General features: G+C 36.6%; 2 protein-coding genes across 5 annotated transcripts in view; both read right to left on the bottom strand.

Moving 5' to 3' along the window:
• Nucleotides 1–673: 673 nt before the first annotated feature.
• LOC129269201 (leucine-rich repeat protein lrrA-like) lies at nucleotides 674–13,055 on the bottom strand. 2 transcript variants are annotated; one of them, XM_064105482.1, is made up of 8 exons: nucleotides 12,952–13,055; nucleotides 8,760–9,813; nucleotides 8,237–8,468; nucleotides 7,644–7,775; nucleotides 6,869–6,985; nucleotides 5,682–5,784; nucleotides 5,140–5,265; nucleotides 674–3,922 (listed from the first exon to the last, which is right to left on the bottom strand). In XM_064105482.1, exons 2-8 carry the CDS (start codon nucleotides 9,776–9,778, stop codon nucleotides 3,759–3,761), a joined length of 1,893 nt encoding a protein of 630 aa, XP_063961552.1. In that variant the 5' UTR covers nucleotides 9,779–9,813; nucleotides 12,952–13,055; the 3' UTR covers nucleotides 674–3,758. The 2 variants fall into 2 exon arrangements, with proteins under 2 accessions (XP_063961552.1, XP_063961551.1); XM_064105481.1 differs by having other exon boundaries at nucleotides 8,760–9,799; nucleotides 12,952–13,032.
• Nucleotides 13,056–14,680: 1,625 nt separating this feature from the next.
• LOC129270282 (centrosomal protein 43-like) overlaps nucleotides 14,681–19,804 on the bottom strand; it is a 31,295-nt gene continuing 26,171 nt past the window's right edge. For 2 of the 3 annotated variants that reach the window (XM_064105480.1, XM_064105479.1), the window contains 2 exons: nucleotides 19,210–19,336; nucleotides 14,681–18,485 (listed from right to left, as the gene is read on the bottom strand). In XM_064105480.1, coding sequence (XP_063961550.1) covers nucleotides 18,390–18,485; nucleotides 19,210–19,336 — 223 coding nt within the window. In that variant the 3' untranslated portion in view covers nucleotides 14,681–18,389. The remainder of the gene's footprint in view (nucleotides 18,486–19,209; nucleotides 19,337–19,804) is intronic. The other variant, XR_010294834.1, reaches the window with a different exon arrangement.

Raw genomic sequence — 19,804 nt, 5'->3', positions numbered from 1 at the left:
AATTAACATTCTTTTATGTATTTGAATTGAAACACGCATTAAACAATAGATGAATAAATGTAGGAAAGAAATCAATACATTCTTGTACCCTTTTTTGTTTGTGTGATGGTGTGGTGCACAAATGTATAATAGAGAATATGAAATGTCAATGCATCTTTCGTATCAAACACCAGAAATGGGTATTCAATTCTTACATTCCATAATCCTCTTGAGGGATTCAGATAAAGATTTGATAAATTTTTCACTTTGTTTACCTGTCTGTCTACCTGTCTGTCTATCTCTCTTTTTTACCCCCTCCATATTCCTCTCCCTCTCTCTGCACGGAAAATTTGTGTACAACAATCATTAACATGCTATGCCCAGCATCGAGCGCAATGACATTGTAATGAGAAACATTAAGTCGTAACAATGAGACCATATTAACTGATTATGGTAAGTGACATGACTTGCTCAATCAATTTTTTCCTTATTTGGGGGCTGGGGGTGAGGGTGGGATAGACAGTAACTATATTGGATTGGTTCATTTCATGGAATACCAGGAATATTCCACTTGGGCCAATATTCCCTAAAACACAAATGAATGGAATCTTGGTCCTAGCTTTTAAAAATATCTGGTATTCCACTCTGAGTCATCCAATATAATATATCAAAAGAAAACACACTAAACATAATGTAATAGGAAAATACATTTAATGATATGCAACAACAATGTAATCTTCAATCTTCCACTTTAATACTCGGATCCATTTCCATTTTACAGTTTTATTGCAAGAAGAAAACAAAGAATGCATAATCAGACTTTTAAACTGTCAGAAAATCAGTATGAGCCAGGGCTTAAGTCTGGGGCCCGTTCAGTAAAAACATTTTGGATAAAAGTTTCGTAAAAAAACTATGGTATCTTTCCATTATTGCGAGTACCATGGTAAAAGAGCTTGGCCGCCAATCATGATCCAGGTTTCCACGGTAGTTACAATAATGGCAAAGTTACCATACTTGTAGTTAAAGAAAGTTGTACATGCAAAGGCCCCTGGTGTCCAGTATAGGAGGTAAAATGTTTACAAACTGGCTTTCATTTGCTTTTATTAATAACGATAAAATATTGTATTTGCCTTTGTTTCCTGACAAGTAACTGTTAAAAGAACTTTGACAACAATGTAAAACAAAGGTATATTAAGCAAATGATTAGAATTGACCTCAATCAAACCTAAGATATCATTCAAATCAAACCAATCGTCCAAAAAGAGCCCACTGTGGCAAGTATTCTATAATAATGGTAGTTCTGAAAAAGTAAATGAAAAATAATGTTGATGATTTAATATTGAAGAAATACAGAATTCATAACAAAATACCAATACACACTGAGGAACAAATGCAAAGACCAACACAGGAAAACCATCAACTTTGTCACAACTAAGCCTCAAAACGTGGACAAAGAATATTTCACTGTGACGCAATTTTAAGGAAAAAAAATTAAAGTCACAAAAAAATGTACAGATCCTGTTAATATGCACATGTATAAATCAAATTTGAGTTGTAAACTTAGCTAGGCAAGTCCACGCAATCATGGCGATTTTGCAAAATGTGTCCAAAAAATCATTCATAATTGCATTTCAAATTAGAATTTGGATATGGCCTACATTTATTTGCCAAATATCTTTTCAATGAGGAAATAATTACTGTTTATGAAGGTGATGGGCCAACTTGTGATGCCCAGCTGATTTGAATGTAGCTGTATTTCCAAAGAACAGCTGAGGAAACATAGTGCACACCTGTACTATTCATATCGCCAAGAATGTGATTATTTCTCTCATCCATTCAATGTGTAAAACATGATTATTTACATCATATACCACATGCTGATTTGAGCAACTATACCTTCCATGTAATATTAAAGTCATCCATATTTATTAACAGTCAAGTTGTGATTGGCACACAAATACTGAAACCATCCCCCCCCAAAAAAAAAAAAAAAAAAAAAATGAATGAATAAAAATGAATAAATAAAATAAAAATAGTCAATTTATGTGACAGAGATAATTTTGTTAAAATTCCAAATGAGCTGTAAAATTTTGTTAATATCAGAATTTGTGTGCCTGTTTTGTTATTTGCACTAGGGAAATATGCCTCTCCCATAACCTCAACTCCCAACATTTTCTTTATTTATAACATAACGTAACTACCAAAACTTTGAACCATTATTACAGAACAATGTCAGGCAAAATTATAGAACTGAATATCCATGATAATCCATTATACCAATACAGATTATCAGTGAAATTCCTGTTTGAATAATATCAAAATGCTTTGTTTCATCCAAGATTCATTAATACTATATACTGTTAAAACGAAGGCTAACGTCAAGGTCAAAAATGTTAATTTACATTATACTCAGTTGGTTGTTATTCTCATTGTTTTTCATGTGTAAAAATGCTTAGCTGTAAGATGACTTTAATGTCCAAATGTTACTGTAATGCCCCAATGTTAGAACCCTTTTATGGCACAAGTTAGCTATCAGCATTGACAAGTTGCCATTCTTTGACAGTTTCACTGAAATCTCTCTAATCAAGTGTAAACAACTGGTTTGTGACTGTTGCTTTCAGAGAATGGTAACGTAGCACAGCTGATAATCTCAACTAACCAATATTTTCAAAGGAGGTAGGAATACATAGAAAATCAGATTTTCTACAAACAGTGTATCACTTACATACATTTAAAGTTGCATTTATCTTTGGGTTAATATCATAAATCACCATTAATTGCATTCATCTTTGGGTAAATCATATCAATAATAATTGCAATAATCTTTGGGTGCTCTTGCCATCCTTCACAATCGATTGCATTCATCTTTAGATGATCTTGTCATCAATCGCTATTGACTGTGTTCATGGTTAGATCTTGTCATCAATCACCCTCAATTGCATTCATCTTCAGGTAGATCTTGTCATCGATCAGCATCACTTGCACTCATCTTTGGGTTGATCTCACCATTATTCACAATCAATTGCATTTATGTTTAGTTGATTTTGTCATCAAAATCCATCAACTGTATTCACGGGTTGATTTTGTCATCAATCACCATCTATTGCCCTCATCTTTGGGTTACTCTTGTTAGCAATCACAGTCAATTGCATTCATTGTTGGCTTACTCTTGTAATAAGAATAACCTTCAACTGCAATTCAAATCTGGGTAGATCTTGTCATCGATAAACATTAATTGCATTTGTGTTTATGTTGATCATATCATCAATCACTATCATTTGCATTCATGGGTAGATCTTGTCATCAATCGCTATCAGTTGCAATCATGGGTAGATCATGTCATCAACCACTATCAGTTGCATTCATGGGTAGATCGTGTCATTAATCACTATCAGTTGCATTCATGGGTAGATCTTGTCATCAATAACTATCAGTTGCATTCATGGATAGATCTTGACATCAACCACTGTAAGTTGCATTCATGGGTAGATCTTGTAATCAATCACTATCAGTTGCATTCATGGGTTGATCTTGTAATCAATCACTATCAGTTGCGTTCATGGGTTGATCTTGTCATCAATCATTATCAGTTGCATTCATGTGTAGCTTAATCACTATCAGTTGCACTCATCTTTGGGTTATTCTCGTCATTGATCACCCACAGTTGAATTCATCTTTAGGTAAATTTTGTCATCAATAACCTTCAATTGCATTCATCTTTTGGTTGATCTTGTCACCAATCGCCATCAATTGCATTCATCCATTTAATACTCTTGTCATCAATCAGCGTCTTCAAATTGGCCATCCTCAAAGTCAAGGTCAAGGTCAGGGACTGGAAGGCACGGAGGATGATCATCAGACGGTACGAAATTGAATTTGAGAACGTTGGTTCCAATTGGACTTCTCAAAGTTTTATGTTGGTATACAGGAATATCATCATAACCTGTATGGATAATAGGTGTTATATAATTATGATGTATTTACACAAGACTTCTCTGGAACAAGATAAAGAGAAGTGGGATTGAGCAAAAAGGGGGAGGGGCAATATTGCTGATTAGACAGGGAGACTAAAAAAGAGATGAGGGGAAAAACGGGATCTGAATGAAGATAGAAAAACTTTTACAAGTTGTGCAAACCATTATTGAAGCAATCAAATAGAAAGACTGATGTAGATGTGACAATGAATTTAGGTTATTTATGTCAGGGGCCAGTGTCATAATGACTTACAAATACACTGGTAACATGGTAGCTTGTTGACTACTATGCATTTTTTTTTTTTGTACAACGCCTACTTAGCTTGTTGTACGCGAGCAAATGGGAGACTGAATGTGAAACATTCGTACCGTTGCACACAAGACGTACCATCCAAAATGTACCGTTGCACGGCTTTAGGAGGTGACGTCACAATACGATTTAATTCATTGCGCTTGGTAAAAATGAACAATACGCGTATAAGCCAGCTGGCTAAATGCGCAAGGCTGCCCAAGGTCATGTGCGCTAGTGGGATTTTGCTTTCTGCTTTCGGTATTTTTGCTCCCTTTTCATAGATTACTATAGGGATAAACTCTTTGTTTTTTCATATTTTCGCTAAATTCCGAGGCGTTGTACAACACAAATGGCGAATATTCTTATTCGTGCAATGGTGCAAGATTTCGCATTCGGTGAAAGAAAGAAACGCTCTATTCAACTCGGCTCACGCCTCGTTGAATAGAGCATCTTTCTTTCACCTCATGCGAAATCTCGCACCATCGCACTCATGCCTATTCGCTATTTGTATATTGGCTGCTGAGGCAAGTTATCACAGTAAAAGAATGATGGCAAAGGTATCTAAAAATACTACTAATAATATGCAGCATTTATATAGCACTTAATACAATTGTTTCTATTCGCTGCATACTTTTACCCCGGCTTTAGCATGGCTACCCTGATCGGGCGCATGGGGCATTCAAGGAATTCCTTCCTACCGGGTACCCATTTACTACACCTGGGTGGAGAGTGGCAGATGTAGATAAACACCTTGCCAAAGGACACAAGTGCTGCAGTGAGATTTGAACCCCGGACTTGTGGTTCAAAGTCCGAAGACTTCTACACTGAGCCACGACACCTCTACAATTATAATTAAAAGTCTTATCATGAGATGGGCCACAATGGTATACTTACTAAATGGGTTGTTATCTTCTACTTCCATATCCCAATCTTCAGGTTCATGGATGACATCATCAAGGCCATGGGTAAACTCTACATCAGTGGTATGACTACAGCTTTCACTAGTCCCTCCGTCACTTCCTGTCATGATACATGACAAATTCATCTTCATTAAAGCCAAGATAAATATTTCATAAGGCTCAATAATGTGAATCATACTCTAGTATCACCATACATGCCAATCTTTAAATAGCACAGTGGTCATTTTTTTTGTTTCAACCATTGATTCTCTGTGAAAATTTGAATGATGATTTTTTTTTCTGGATATCATCCAAGCATCCCCTCTCAGCTATGTTTTATTTGCTATAAAAAAGGTAATTTCATCATTTATCTTACATATCTAGTCAAACACAGCTCAATAACCTCCCCCCCCCCCCAAACTGTATCATTCATCAGTCAGTATTGAAGGAATACAAAATGAAGAAGACAAAAAATCTTTCAAATTCTTGATTCTTGTTTTGCACAAATGGTAATCATCCCTGAGTCTAATAATTTACCTTCATTTTGTAGGTGAGTAGCAGTCAGCATATCCTGATCATTAGAAAGATGTGACTTCCAGATAGAGTCTCCTTTCTTAACAGCATTGGCAAGGGCACTTGTCTGATAAAATAAAAGAGAAGTATGAAAATTTATAAATCCAATCCAACCCTCCAACACAAAACAAAGTAAAATAATAAATAGCAATCAGACTTTCAAGATTAAGTCCTAAAATTTGTGTGGGCGCGTCATGGTCTAGTGGTTCTGACTCTTGCCTTTCAAACAGAGGGTCGTGGGTTCGAATCCTAACCATGGCGTGTTTTCATTAAGCAAGAAATTTATCCACATTGTGCTGCACTTGACCCAGGTGAGGTGAATGGGTACCCGGCAGGATTGAATGCTTGAGCGCCTAGGCAGCCCAGCTAAAGCCGGGGTAATAATAGCAGGGCCCGCTGGGAGAACAGTTTTGGGAACTGAAGTGGCTACCCTGGGTAAATATACCGCTATTTTTATTATTATTATAATAATGAATAGGAGGAAGTTCAGTGTATCATTTATGTTATTTTCTTAAAAATTAGCAGTCAAAATCTATGCCTACACTTTTGCCAGATCAAAAATACACTACACACCTATAACTTCTAAATTTATCATTATCACGTAATAACCAATGTGACCTTTGACCTTGTGCCCTCCAAATCTAATCAGATAATTTTTTTACTCTTATAACCTTACAAATTATAACTCAAATTCTTATTTGGTTACCATAAATATATGAAAATTTCATGAATGTAAAAGCTGCTTAGGCCTTGAATTTGTGACCCCAAAACTAATAATTAAAGTTCTTAGTTACAGGGAGAATGGGGGTATTTGGGCCTATGTGACCAATGTGAACTACTGACCAAAAAATTTAATAAAATAATATATATATATAAGCCACTTGAACTGTAGATATTCAAAGAAACATAAAATAGCATTTAAAAGACAAACACTCCTGTGTGTGGTTTTTTTTAAGTACAGCGGGTACAGCAGTATTAACTGTATTAAATATGTCAATATACACCAAAAGAGCGTAAATCAGCCACATTTACTACAATTATACTACCATACTCACATTTATCTATTCATTTTTTTTACAAAGGCAGAGTTTTAATGTGTTAAATTCCCTCATTCCCATAGACTTTGTAGAAGAAACGGTCCCAATAGTTACCATCTTGTCAGTATCATGAAACTCTGTAGTCCTGACAAACTTGTGAATGCCATCAGCAGGATACTTAGCCCTTGAGTCGAGGTGCAACACTTCAGGAATGTCAAGCTCAAAGTCATTCTGAGTCAAAGAAAAAACAGTAATACCACTATTACTAGAGCATTCAATAATTGAAATAATTTTTTTATTTTGAAACATTCAAGAGGGTATCAAATAATAATAATAATAATATCAACATACTTATACATGTATAGCGCATATCACTGCCAAATGCGTCCCTATGCGCTTAATTTGATATTATTACCCTGGCATCTATTGTATGTGACAGAAATTTCAAAAGGAAAATAAGCATTTCTGAATCCTCAAATTACAAGGCAATCCTAGCTCCTCTTCCTTTAATATTTTTTTTTTCAACATTAAAACATTCAAGAAGATTTAGAATTTTCAGATATCATTATTGTTTATCAGTTTAATTCATGCAGAAATTGGAGTAATAAAATAAATTACAATATTTCAGAATAATCGACTACACAATATTGTAGAGTACGCAATAGGTGACATACATGCCGATTTTTGTCAGGAAACGCACAGTCAGCTGTCAACATTTCAGAGGGCAGATTCTAATCTGCAGGGAAGTGCTCACTATGAGAGAAGTAGAATGTTTTTGCAAGAGAAGTGAAGAATGTGTGCCAGTAAAGTGATCAACTTCCAACAAATAATGAGTGAAGAACTCAATATGAAAGGGCCAACAAGTGAATTTGGGGTTTTCCCCACTTACATCATCTAAAGCAACTCTGACTAGACTGGTTAGTTTGTTGAGGCATGCAGGGAACTCCCTTAGATGATTGTCAACCAGATCAAGAGTTTGAAGATTCACTAGCTGCTCAAATGATGCAGGAAGTTCTTTCAGCTATATAAAACCAAACAAGATCAGATTATGATATTGGACAACATGAGAAAAAAAATATGTCAGATGTCGATAAACTTTTGCGCAGTAATCATAACAATTAAAGTCAGAACATGATATTTATAATGATGGTTGACAACTATGCATTTATTTTACTGATTACTTTTGATAAATGTATTCCTTCACATTTTGCTACAGAAGAATAGATATTTTTCAACAGTATGTTGCAAAAATGATATTTGCTAGTGTTTGTGTGCAGGCAAGCAAAGGAATTGTTATGCTTTCCCATATTATCATACCATTTTACAACCATCCATTCTACTAGATAACCAATTATTTACTCTGAATGGTCTATAGACATTATGGTTGCCCCAAAGCATACCACTTGGGGAATTATAGGGGTGACTCAGACTGTGATGAGGATGATATCACCTTCTGTATTTCCTACATTGGATCTCACTCACCTGGTTTGCATTGATTCTAAGTCTCTCTAGTAATCTCAGGTTACCAAAGTTCTCTGGAAGGCATTCTATATTGTTCTTAGACAGAAGACACGTCTTCAGTGAACGCAGGCAGCCAAAAGATGCAGGAAGCCTCCTCAGAACATTCTGCCCAAGATCAAGGTATTCCAAGGAACTTAAATCCCCAAAATTATTCGGGAGACTATGCAGGTGATTTTCATCTAGCCGCAAATGTCTGTGGATAGTAATGATTAAAAACACATTATTTTCAAATGTTTAAAGCAATATCATGAGAACTTTATGGGGAATTGAAAATGCTTTTTCTATATCTACATTAATAATAATCTAGTTACAAACATAAAGAGGCACAAAGGTGACATGCAGACTAAAAATAGGACACAAATATATTCAAGGCTAAGAAGAGGTGCACTGAGGAAAATCAACAATAAATCCAAAACCTTGGTCATGGTGGTCTAGGATTAATCCAAACCCTGAACTATATTTAGAGAATATGAAACTCAATTACCTGAGGTTCATCATCTGTCCGAAAGATTCTGGAAGCTGTGCGATGCGATTACCGTTCTGAAAGGCCCTCCTCTCAATTTCCATAATGTGGCTCCCAAAATGAAGAGTTTCAACATTTCTCAGCTGTCCAATACCTTCGGGAAGTTGATCAAGGAAATTTGCACCAACATCCATGTGTCTTAAAGTGTTTCCACTTACGGTTCCAAAGTTTTCTGGAAGCTCGTGATCTAAGTAATTGTTTCCAAAATAGATTTCCCGGATATGAGTGAGTTCTGCAATCCAAGGAGGAAACTTCTTCAGAAGATTGTCAGCAGCAGTGAACTTCACCAGGCACCTGGATGCCGATGTCAGCCGAGGGGTCAATTCTTGAAGATAGTTGTTTGATACATCTACATACTGTAATGAGGGCAAATCTCCAAAGCTATCTGGTAACTCCAGAAGTTTGTTCCTGCCAATATTCAAGATTGTTAGATTCCTGAGGTTACCAAAGTTCACAGGCAGAGATTCAAGGTGATTTTCACTTGCTTCAAGGGTGTGTAAATTCTCCAAATCTCCCAGAGTGCTCGGGAAGTCACTTAGTTGGTTGTCTTCTACAGTTAAGTTCCTGAGATTTTTAAGATGACAGATTTCTGGAGACAAATGTTTTAATCTGTTCCCGAGGAGGTGAAGCTCCTCCAATCTGTGGAGCTGAAAGAGAGCAGTGGAGAGCACCGCAATCTCATTTTCATTGGCAGTCAGAATTCTGAGCTCTTCAAGACTCCCTATAGAAGATGGCAATTCTTTCAAATCATTTCCACTCAAACTAAGAATTTGTATTCTCGGGAGAGCACTGGATAAATCAACCGGCAATGTAGACAGGCTGTTGTAATTCAAATTCAGCTCTGTGATGTTGCTGATGCAAGTACCTGCTACTTTAAGAGCACCAATGTCAAAATGAGACAATTCCTGAGATTCCAGATCAACTGATTCATCTTGTACACTCCCCTCTTCAGCAGTACACTTTCCACCTCTGTACATCATTCCACCACTCAAAAGACTCCTCTAAAGAATATTTCCTGTAATGAGGAAAGAGAAATGAAAATTATGTTAACCAAAAATTAAAAGGATATTAAAGGACAAGTCCACCCCAACAAAGTTAATTTGATTAAAAAAAGCAAAATCCAACAAGCATAACACTGAAAATTTAATTGAAATCAGATGTAAAATAGGAAAGTTATGACATTTTAAAATTTTGTTTACTTTCACAAGACAGCTATACACACATGCTGGTCAGTAATGCAAATGAGACTGATGACGTCATCCACTCACTATTTCTTTGGATTTTATTATATGAAATATATGAAATGTTCTAATTATCTCCTCATTATCAAGTGAAACAACGATAATTCCTCCCTGAAGATATGGAATTAGCATTGTTTAATGGTTCAGTCAAGTTGGTCCATATTGTCAAATTTGTAAAAAATGAAATATTGTATCAGGGTGCTATATAAGCACTTGCCCGATTGCCCAAGGCAAGTAAAAGTTAGAGTCGGGCAAGTGTTTTGAAGTATAGAGCAAAACAACTTGCCCGAATAGGGCAAGCAAAATTCACACAGTAGAAAGCAAAATTCTCACAGTAGAATGACCAAAATTAGGGTCGATATGATATGATATTGACCCTAATTTTGGTCATGGCAGGTAAGATAAAATCTCTTGGGAAAAAGAAATGCAATAACAAGGTAGATCAGTTCATGTCAAAAGAGAGAAAAGGTCAATGGTTTACAAAACCGCAAAACTTTCTTTTGCAGAGGTAAAACTTTTTTTTCAAGGATTTTTTGGGGCAAGTGTAATAGATTTTTGGGGAAGTATATTCCAACTATTTAAAAATTTACTTGCCCGACCGGGCAAGCACTTCTAAAAAGTTATGTAGCACCCTGATTGTATGATTCAAACAATAAAAAAACCAAAAGAAATAGTGAGGGACATCATCGACTGTCTCATTTGATTTGCATGTCACTGACATGCATATCACTGTTTTTTTTTAAATAAGCGAAAATTGAAAATGTCATAACATTCTTTTTTACATCTGATTTTGATGAAATTTTCAGCATTATTCTAGTTTGATTTTTCTCTATTTATTCAAATCAATATTTCCCTTTGGTGGACTTGATCTTTAAATAAAAGAGGGCAGTGTTAAAAACACTACGGTAATACCAATATAATGTGTTCAGCCAAGCTTTTTTAACTCTTGTTAAGTCTCCAAAATCTGAAGAATGTGCACATACCAGGATTACAGAGGTCTGAGTGTCACAATTTAATATTTCATTGCTGAAGACAGCATATTGATTTGAATTCAGACAATATTCCCTTTGGTGATTTCTTTCAGTTCTGAATAAAATTCCTCCAGATTGTGGAAAAAATGCTAAAATTTAGAAAAAAATATTCCAGAAAAAGTTACAAAGTTACATCTTCAAGTTTTGAAAGTGAATAAGATAAGCAAATTCCTAACCCAAAACCTTATTCTTTGCATTTTTGTTAAACCTTTGCTAACTTTGACTGACATTTTCTCTAATTTTTCTCCTTTTAAGGAAACAAATTTATCATCATGCTTAAGTTTTCCTGCAATTTTAAAAATAGAGGCAAAGAATGAAAATTGGGAATTAGGGTCAGTCGGCACTTGTCTTTTGCGGGTCAAATGCAAACAAAAATATAAAAAGTTGTCAGGGGTCAAAGTTCGACTCTGAGAGAATGAGGCACGTACGAGAGACAAGTCAGTCAGTCGGGTTACAACTTACGCTATTTTTTTAATTTTTGGCCTGCCCTAGCCCTAGGCTAGGGCTACACAGTATAGTAAAATTGACATCGGCACTAGGTCTTAATGCAGTTTCGCACCAGCCAACTTCAAGCAAATTTCCCGACCACAAATTGGACATAGCAAGTCCCTTAATCAAATTACAAGGTCAATATGCCCATAACTTTTCTGAATATCGCGATTGGGAACGACTGTATTTCGGCTTCGATCTCGACGTCATCGTTCGAATCCTCAGCTCAGACATCGCCTAGTTTTTCTTGGCTTCACATGGACTGAAATTAGCGACCAAATCATACAAACATGTGGCGAACGGGTGAGCTGCCACACAGGCAAATCGATCTTTTGGTCGCAAGTTCAGTCCATATCAAAATTACGGCAAAGTCAAGCGAAACGATGTCTGACTGAGTGAGAATTTGAACGATAACGTTGATACCAGCCGAAATACAGCCGATCACGATATTTGGAGAAGCGACTGGCATATATTGCTTATTGACCTCAAAATTTGAGGAGAGCCGGAGAGGAGAGATTGATGACATTTTCATTTTTGTGAACAATTTCTGCCGCGAAAATTCGCTCGAACTCGAACAGTGCGAAACTGCTGTTACTGCATTAGCGTCTTGACATCAGTGCTATAATGTGTCAAACCGAGGCAGTTCTTCCGTCAGAAATTACAATTTAAAGCAGAAAGTGAAATTTTGCAGTCAATTTATATTTTGGAACCGGACCACGCGGCTCGCCCAGGCCAGCCCGGCTCTAGACCAAAAGCTTCGGTCTCTGTTATGTTGGTTGTTCAGCTGAACTCCGTTGGCTTCACTCACCAAATACAGAGACCGAAGTTCTAGCGCGATCTGTACAGGGGACTCAATGGCCATATGTTTATGTACTTAAGATCGGATAAAACGGGGAAGTGAATTTGCGCGACAGCCGAGATAAGTCACTGTTTTTGTTCCTTTTAACTTGATTTTTCTCCGTTTTTTGGCAATTGATGCCAAGAGGGAATATTAATTTGCATTTTGGTCGCGTGAATTTTCAAAATTTTTACTCATTAAAGACAAAAATTGAAGAGCCCCGACGGGGGGATTTTGCATTGCAAGTCCCCTAATGGTGGCTGCACGCTAGCGAGCCGTCTGTGTATGAGGAGAAATTAAAAAAAAAATAAAATGTTAAAAAAACTCCTCGAAACAGACGGCTGCCAGCTGTCTAGCCCGGCTCTAGCCCGCTGCGGCCCGGAGAGGTCGGGGAGCTCCTCCTCGAGTTAGCGCTTGCCACAGCCGCGGCCTCGATCTAACGTTAGGACGGCTCTGCTCTGCGCACTGAAACGAACATGAATTCTGTTTTGTTAATCAACTTTCCAGCACAACAAAATAAAAATTGATGCTCCCAAATTAGTAGGCATACCTACCTACTGTGACTTTAGAAAATCCTTTACGGGGTAAAGTGACAACCAACAATAAAAATTCAGTGTTCTCACTCCTCCGATCCCCTCTGCGTTGTATTATGTTGTATGGTATCGGCAAATTAGGCTGCGCTGCAGCAGGGAAAAAACAACAACAAGGGGCGGTATTCTGAGGTCATTTTATCTTTTAAAATAAAGTTTGCCATAATAATCAACACTTTGATTGTGGGCATCAACGGAAAGACAAGACAAGACAAGACAAATTGGTATTCTGAGATGACATTTATGACATTTATCTCTCAGAAAAAATTTAAAATTTTATCTTGCCTATCTAATCAGAGCAGTGGCTGCGTAGACATACCCATCGCGTATCTGGCCATTGCAACACGGGTGATGTGCTTGCGCCCAAGTTACTTTGAAGAAAAAATAAAATAAATTTAAAAGAGGGTACGGGCTATTTTATCTCCGCGACGTTGATTTCGTCAATATTTCTAGGTGAATTAACTCCAAATGTTGGCATGAAAATTAAGAAAAATGATATATTCATTGAAAACAACACCTTACAGTTGTTCCTGTACTATCAGGAAGCATTTCATAAGACTTTTCTTGACTAATATTGTCTTTGAAATGATGCTTGAAAAGATACGATATAGAATTTGAAAAAAAGATGAGAGTATTACCATTTAAAAAAAAAATAAATCTCTGTAAAGATAGACGCGCAAGCGTATAGTGCAAGCATATTGAAGTCAATAAATTGACGCAATCTCACTCTTTCGCCACACCTCCTAGCGGAATGGATTTCCATTGGTTGAGTGATATGAGAGAGCTATAAAAGCATGTTTCTAATTGGATATTGATTAAAAAATAGGTGTGTCTTACAGAGATAATATGAAGATAAAATTGTTCTCAGAATACCAATTCGGAGAGATTTTAATGATATTTTATCTCACCGATTTTAACGGAGATAAAATATTTTATTTTATCTGAGATAAAATGGATCTCAGAATACCACCCCAGAACAAAACAAAATAAAATAGTGATCAGCGGTGGGGGGGTAGGAATAGGGGGAAGCAAAGGAATAAAAGGGATATATTTTCTTTTTAAATAAAGACTGAAATGAGAGCTCTTCCAATCAATTGGTATATATCAACTTTGCTTCCCCGAGTTGAATAAGTGACGGGACAATTCTACACTGAATTTCTCTAAAAGGTATAGCATATTTTTATCCATCTCCTTGGACGCATTTCTTGGCAGCAGGTACTGAGGTATACACCTATATTCAGGCATGAAAAAATTAGGGGGAGAGGGGAAGAGGAAAAGTAGAAAAGGGTAAGTATAACTAATTTATGGGGGGGGGGGGCATATGATATCTTCTAAACAAACCTAGTTTCCTATCCATAAAGTCTGCTTTCTTTCACAATATAAAAAATGAATTTTGCTTTGTAATGCTTCTAGCTGGTCAGGACTCACCAACATACTCTTTGTATGGGTCTCTTTAAAACCTTCCTGCACACAATGTCCCTTTTTCAGTCTGTCTCTCTCTCCACTCCATTATATAGCTCTCTCTATATTCTTGCTATAGAAATTATCACTTAAGTGACATAAGCTCTCATAACCACTCTACTATATCTCTAACATGCCTTGATATACTGTGCCCCATCCAGCCCCCCCCCCCCCTCTCTATCTCTCTCTCTCAAGAGACAAATGCAGGTAATAAGGAGTAGGCAATAAAGGGTTGATCATGCACATAAGTACCAATATGGTATTCATTGCTTTTTATTAAAGCTTTATTTTACATATAATATTTACATACCTGTCTAAGTGTGCTGTTTGGTATGCCTCATACACTACATCAGTATTATAACCCTACAACCACAGAACATATATGCTTTCATTACATTATTCCCTGATTCTCTGATTTACTTAGCAGTAAATATGAGTTTTAAAGTATTAGAATTTGTAAAATTTAACAAAAATCTGTTTTTAGCAGCCATTTTGTAATATCTGAGATGGTGACCATATTAGTCTCGGCACTATTACGCCGGAAGGAACAATTCTATGAAAATCAAAACTGTCAATATATTTGCCTTGACTTATTTGGAAGCTGTGAGATTGAAAAAAAGTGATTTGGAGGCCATTTTGTAAAATGCAAGATATAATTTAACTTTTACAAAGGACAAATAGATGAAACAAAAATTAAATAACACAATTTATAAGATTGGAATGTTAGATGATATCCCAAATTCATTATGAAACCTTCACTCAAGTTTTTTTAAAGGCTTAAACATTGAAAGTGAGTTTGTTTCAAATCCCACAGAAGGACCATTCAGATTCAGGACCAGGATTGAAATAATTGATATTTTAAAAGATGATTTGCAGCTTCTTGATGAGAATCTTCTGCTTGCCACTTGTTGAACCATTAACAGGGCAATCACTACAAATATCCATAATCATAATTTTATGCAGGTCCCACAAGGCACAGATATGACGGGCGGGGGGGGGGGGGGGGGGGGGCAAATGTGAGACTCTTTGTGGATTGTCAGAAATTTTTTCAACAGAAAAGTGGTTGTGACCTTTGACCTCTTTTTTTTCTTTGTCTTTTTGCTTGTCTGCTTTCCCCATCCCCCAAGTTATTTTTTTTCTCATTTAAATTAAGTCTTTGACATTTGGTAAATGGTGGTGAATTTTAACCCGATTGCTAAGAAAGCGTGAACCAGAGGACCGACGGCTTAGGGGTCTTCTCCGAGGGACCTGGTAATGAGGATTAATGCCTTACCAAAGAGCACTACCACACCAAGTGGGAATCGAACCCGGGTCAGCGGGATCCTCATTACCAGGTCCCTCGGAGAGGACCCTTAACCCTAAAATGGCCGGGGGGGGGGTTGAATCAACCCCCCCCTCAACATTTTCTGCGATCATTCCGCCACGCGAAATTTTTTTACCGCGCCACTCGCAGAGTTTATACTTTTAAGTCTCACGCATCTTTTGAGACCAAATTTACGACGCCCGGGTACGCGGTTCTGAAATTACGCAACATTTTGTAAGCGCATGTCAGACCAAAAGTTGTTCCAAAACGTGATTTTGTGTACAAAGTCAATGCAAATTGAGTTTTCTCATCTTATTCATAAAGATATGATTATTTTTACTTCAAACAGCTGAAAGCAATTGATTTTAGCATAATTATGCTTCAGAAAGGTTGTGCAATAAATCTGGTGAAAAAAACAAAGAAAAACAAAAGGTTGAAAAACAAAGAAATACATAAGAAATTCATAAAACAATAAAATACATAAGAAATTGATTTCCGAACCGAAGTTTTTTTCAATTGCAATTGTTAAGAATGCTACAAAGAATATTTTTACCAAAAATTAGCATTCTAGGAGCTTTATTTAGTGAATTAGAGCAAAAAGTATGATTTATGCATAAATTAGCATAATTAATTCATATAAAATAAAATCTCATTTTTTTTGAAAATTTTACCATACAGCCTTGTAGATTACATCGCACACTACCAGCGTGCAAATTTTTGCGGTGCTCGCGCGATCGGTGGCCGAGATCTCAGTGGGGGGGTTGAATCAACCCCCCCCGGCCACAGAACAGCCAAAAAAGCCCGGCCTAGTTAGGGTTAAGCCGCTCTAATGACTGAGTTATAGTGCCTCCTCACCTTGTGACCCCCCACACTAATCAGATAATTGTTATTCCAATACATATTTGTATACTTTTACAAAGTTTGACATTTATCCATCAAACAGTTCTTTATGCATTATGAGAATGAAAACACGACGGACAGACAGTTGGAGAGCATAATGCCTTCGGCATCCACCTACGTTGGGCAGAGGCATAAAAATGTATAGAAATTTCAGATAATTTCTACAAACATTACTCTCTTTTTACTTTTCACTTTGCCTCTTTGTTTTTTTTGTTATTGCTTTTTTTAAGTTGCCATTTTCAAGCATTCCTTTACTACAAAGGGGAAAAATATGACTGCATTCCCTCCATGATATTAAATAGACTACACATTAATTCACAATTCTGATTTCTCATTTTCATCAACTCGTTTAAATAACCTCTGAAGCATGAATACAAACAAAATTGTTGCAAAATAATATAAATATATGTACAAGTAGAAAACTAATGTGACATAAAAACATGGATGAAGGCACTTCATAACTCTTGTATTCAACAACATTTTTAATCATGAATTTGCCCACCAGCTACACTAAATTTGCACTATCCTGTCCATCTATTCTCTCATAATATATTTTTTTTTAAGTTGATCAGCCTTGTGAAAGGTATTACTCTACCATCTCAGAGTCTTTACTGTACATCAATTCTTGACCGATGACCAATGAACAAAGCAAGAGAGGGCTAAGGATGGTCTCCAAGGATCTCAAGGATGTATGGAAACCTAATGGGCAGGGCACATGCCTTGCTTCTCAGAAGGTAAGTACCCGGGGGACTAAATTCATTTTCCTCCAAATTTTTCTTCCTCGCATCAGAAAACAGTTTATTCCATCAAGGACTATACATCATGAATATTCAGAAGCTTGGAATGCAGAGTCAGAAAGTACTTTACAAGACTCAATTAATTTTTTCTGCATGGTACAATTTGATAATTTGCACTTACTAAACAATGGCAAGATTGTGATTTCAAATCTGAGTGTGAGCAAAAATTTAATTGTCAAATTTTCTCTTTTTTTGTTTAGGATAAAACAAGACTTTTAAAAAAGTCCAAGACTTGTCGTCTGATTCAAAGGCTTGAAAGCAGGTTGTCTGCGGTATGGAAAGAAAAAGGGGGCAAAAAGTTGTAGGAAAAACAAAAGGTAGCCAGTGAGGTACAGAGAGCACATTTTCTGATCCCATACAGTCTTAAAAACCGAGATGATCAAGTTAAGCATGGCACATACGCTTGAAGGGAAACCTTGAAGTGGCTTGATGAACATTTATTCTTCCAGTTGTATTGCTACGACAAGATACTAAAGATAAACACACTGTAGTTTGTGTCGGCATGTTGAGCCTTACTTTTATTCCTTTGCGAAGGTGCATATACATATATATTACAGTAAAAAGCAGTCATCCTGAAGCTACTAAACCTGCACCCTAGTCAAGAAGGCCCCGAAGACATCAAGAGAGTGAGACCAACTGAGCTGGATCCTGTTGGAAGTTGTTCCAGTCCTTCCCAGGTTCTTGGGAAAACTGAAGGAGCATATAACTGGCTGCTGCAGTTGAATGTCCAGATTGGTGACCTTCATACAGAAGAGGACTTCAGAATGTTCTCAGGAACTTGCTCAGGAAATAGAACTTAGATGCCTCTCCACACATCAAGAAAGTCAACATGGCAGAAGCAGAGTGAGTAGTGGAGAAGGACCTGCCTTTGTCAAATAAAGTTTGTTATGGTGCCAACAACAGGAGTCTCAACATGACACTGTGTTTGGTTCAGTCTAGTGTCATAAGCTTGTAGGTGGGCGAACCTCTTCCATGTAGTCAAATGGACCACTCTGACTTAGCTGAGACACGGTGTGGTCAGACGTCTGGTCATCGAGCTGGAATAAAAAAGAAGATTTTTAAAAGATTAAAAATTAAAGGGTTCTACCAATGATTATACAGTTGTGCCCAAATGTCAGTGAACCCCATCACAAAATGCACTCCTTCATACCGAGTGTTAAATGTAGACAACAACATTACTATGTTTGGTGAGCCTAGAGAAGCCTATTGAATGTAATATTTTAACACCTGAACATGCCATGATTTAGGGTTTTACTGTCAGCCTATCTAGATAATTGAATGAAATGTATTTGGGAAAAGGATTTTTTTTCTGCATACTAGAGTACAAAAACTCTAGGATTCTCAGACATTTTGTCCAGCATCACTATCTTATTCACATCATACTACAAGGTTTTCTTCTTTATTTCAATACTCTTTTATATGAAAGGTTCAAGACCAGATTATCAAAAGAAGTTTGAAATTTCGATGTCAAAATACAAATTGTGCAATAAATTTGTCAAGATTGTTACGGTATGTTGATTGAACATATGCACGGTAAGAAAGGGATGCCTCATTATCATGCCTTTTCTATGTTTCGTTCAATAAATTTCTGAATGAAAGTAAGTACAGAGCCAAACATGATATTCTCAAAAATTGTTCCCGATAAGCCTCAGTTTTTATTGATAATGTGCCAAGCATGATTGTTGACCTTTTCCTGACTGCTAGGGTGTGTATTGATCTGTGTGATTGTTAGAGATGGTCGTTGATATAAAGATGACTCACATTGTCTTGACTGCTAGCCAGAAAGCTTTCATCACCAGATATTTCTTCTGATATCTCCTCTGTGATGCTTGTTGTTGTATTGCTTCTGTTGCTTCCTCTTGGTGTTTGGCTTGGACTGTCTTGAGAGCTATAATAAAGATACAAACCATAAACCAGTCAAACTCAAGTCAATATCATATAATTTTTCAAACCTTATTTATCTTCATGGGACTTTTAAAACTTATCTCTCAAAATGGAACAAATTTGAGAAAGCTCAGATACATGTAGACCTTGATTTTAGAGTTATGATACAAGAGGCAACCTTCTTTTGCCTTGAAAGGGATCTCTACAGGAAATAATGAGACTGTTTCAAACATATAAGATTGGTGCCACTGCCATATTCCCAAAACACAGCTTTTTTCCGGGCTGTCTTCAATATTTTTGAATTTTGAGAATGAGATAATAGGTTTTCGAGCCAAGCACAGGGATGCCACTTTTCCGTCTTTACACGGAAATCCGGGTTTTCCCTGCTATCTGTCTTATTCAGTGTTTCTGACTTTTCCTGTGTTCTAAAAAAATTGGAAAGTCCTCCTTTCTTCCCCCCTCTCTCTCTCTC

The sequence above is a fragment of the Lytechinus pictus genome, chromosome 10 (assembly GCF_037042905.1).
Source record: "Lytechinus pictus isolate F3 Inbred chromosome 10, Lp3.0, whole genome shotgun sequence".
NCBI lineage: Eukaryota > Metazoa > Echinodermata > Echinoidea > Temnopleuroida > Toxopneustidae > Lytechinus > Lytechinus pictus.
The sequence above is the reverse complement of the archived record's forward strand: the minus strand, read 5'-3'. Positions and strand labels throughout refer to the sequence as shown.

Coding starts and splice junctions, on each gene's coding strand:
- LOC129269201 (XM_064105482.1), bottom strand. CDS start 9,778: ATGATGTACAGAGGTGGAAAGTGTACTGCTGAAGAGGGGAGTGTACAA. Junction 7,776..8,236: donor TTAGAATCAATGCAAACCAG/GTGAGTGAGATC, acceptor GGTTTTATATAG/CTGAAAGAACTTCCTGCATC. Junction 5,266..5,681: donor TACTCACCTACAAAATGAAG/GTAAATTATTAG, acceptor GTATCATGACAG/GAAGTGACGGAGGGACTAGT.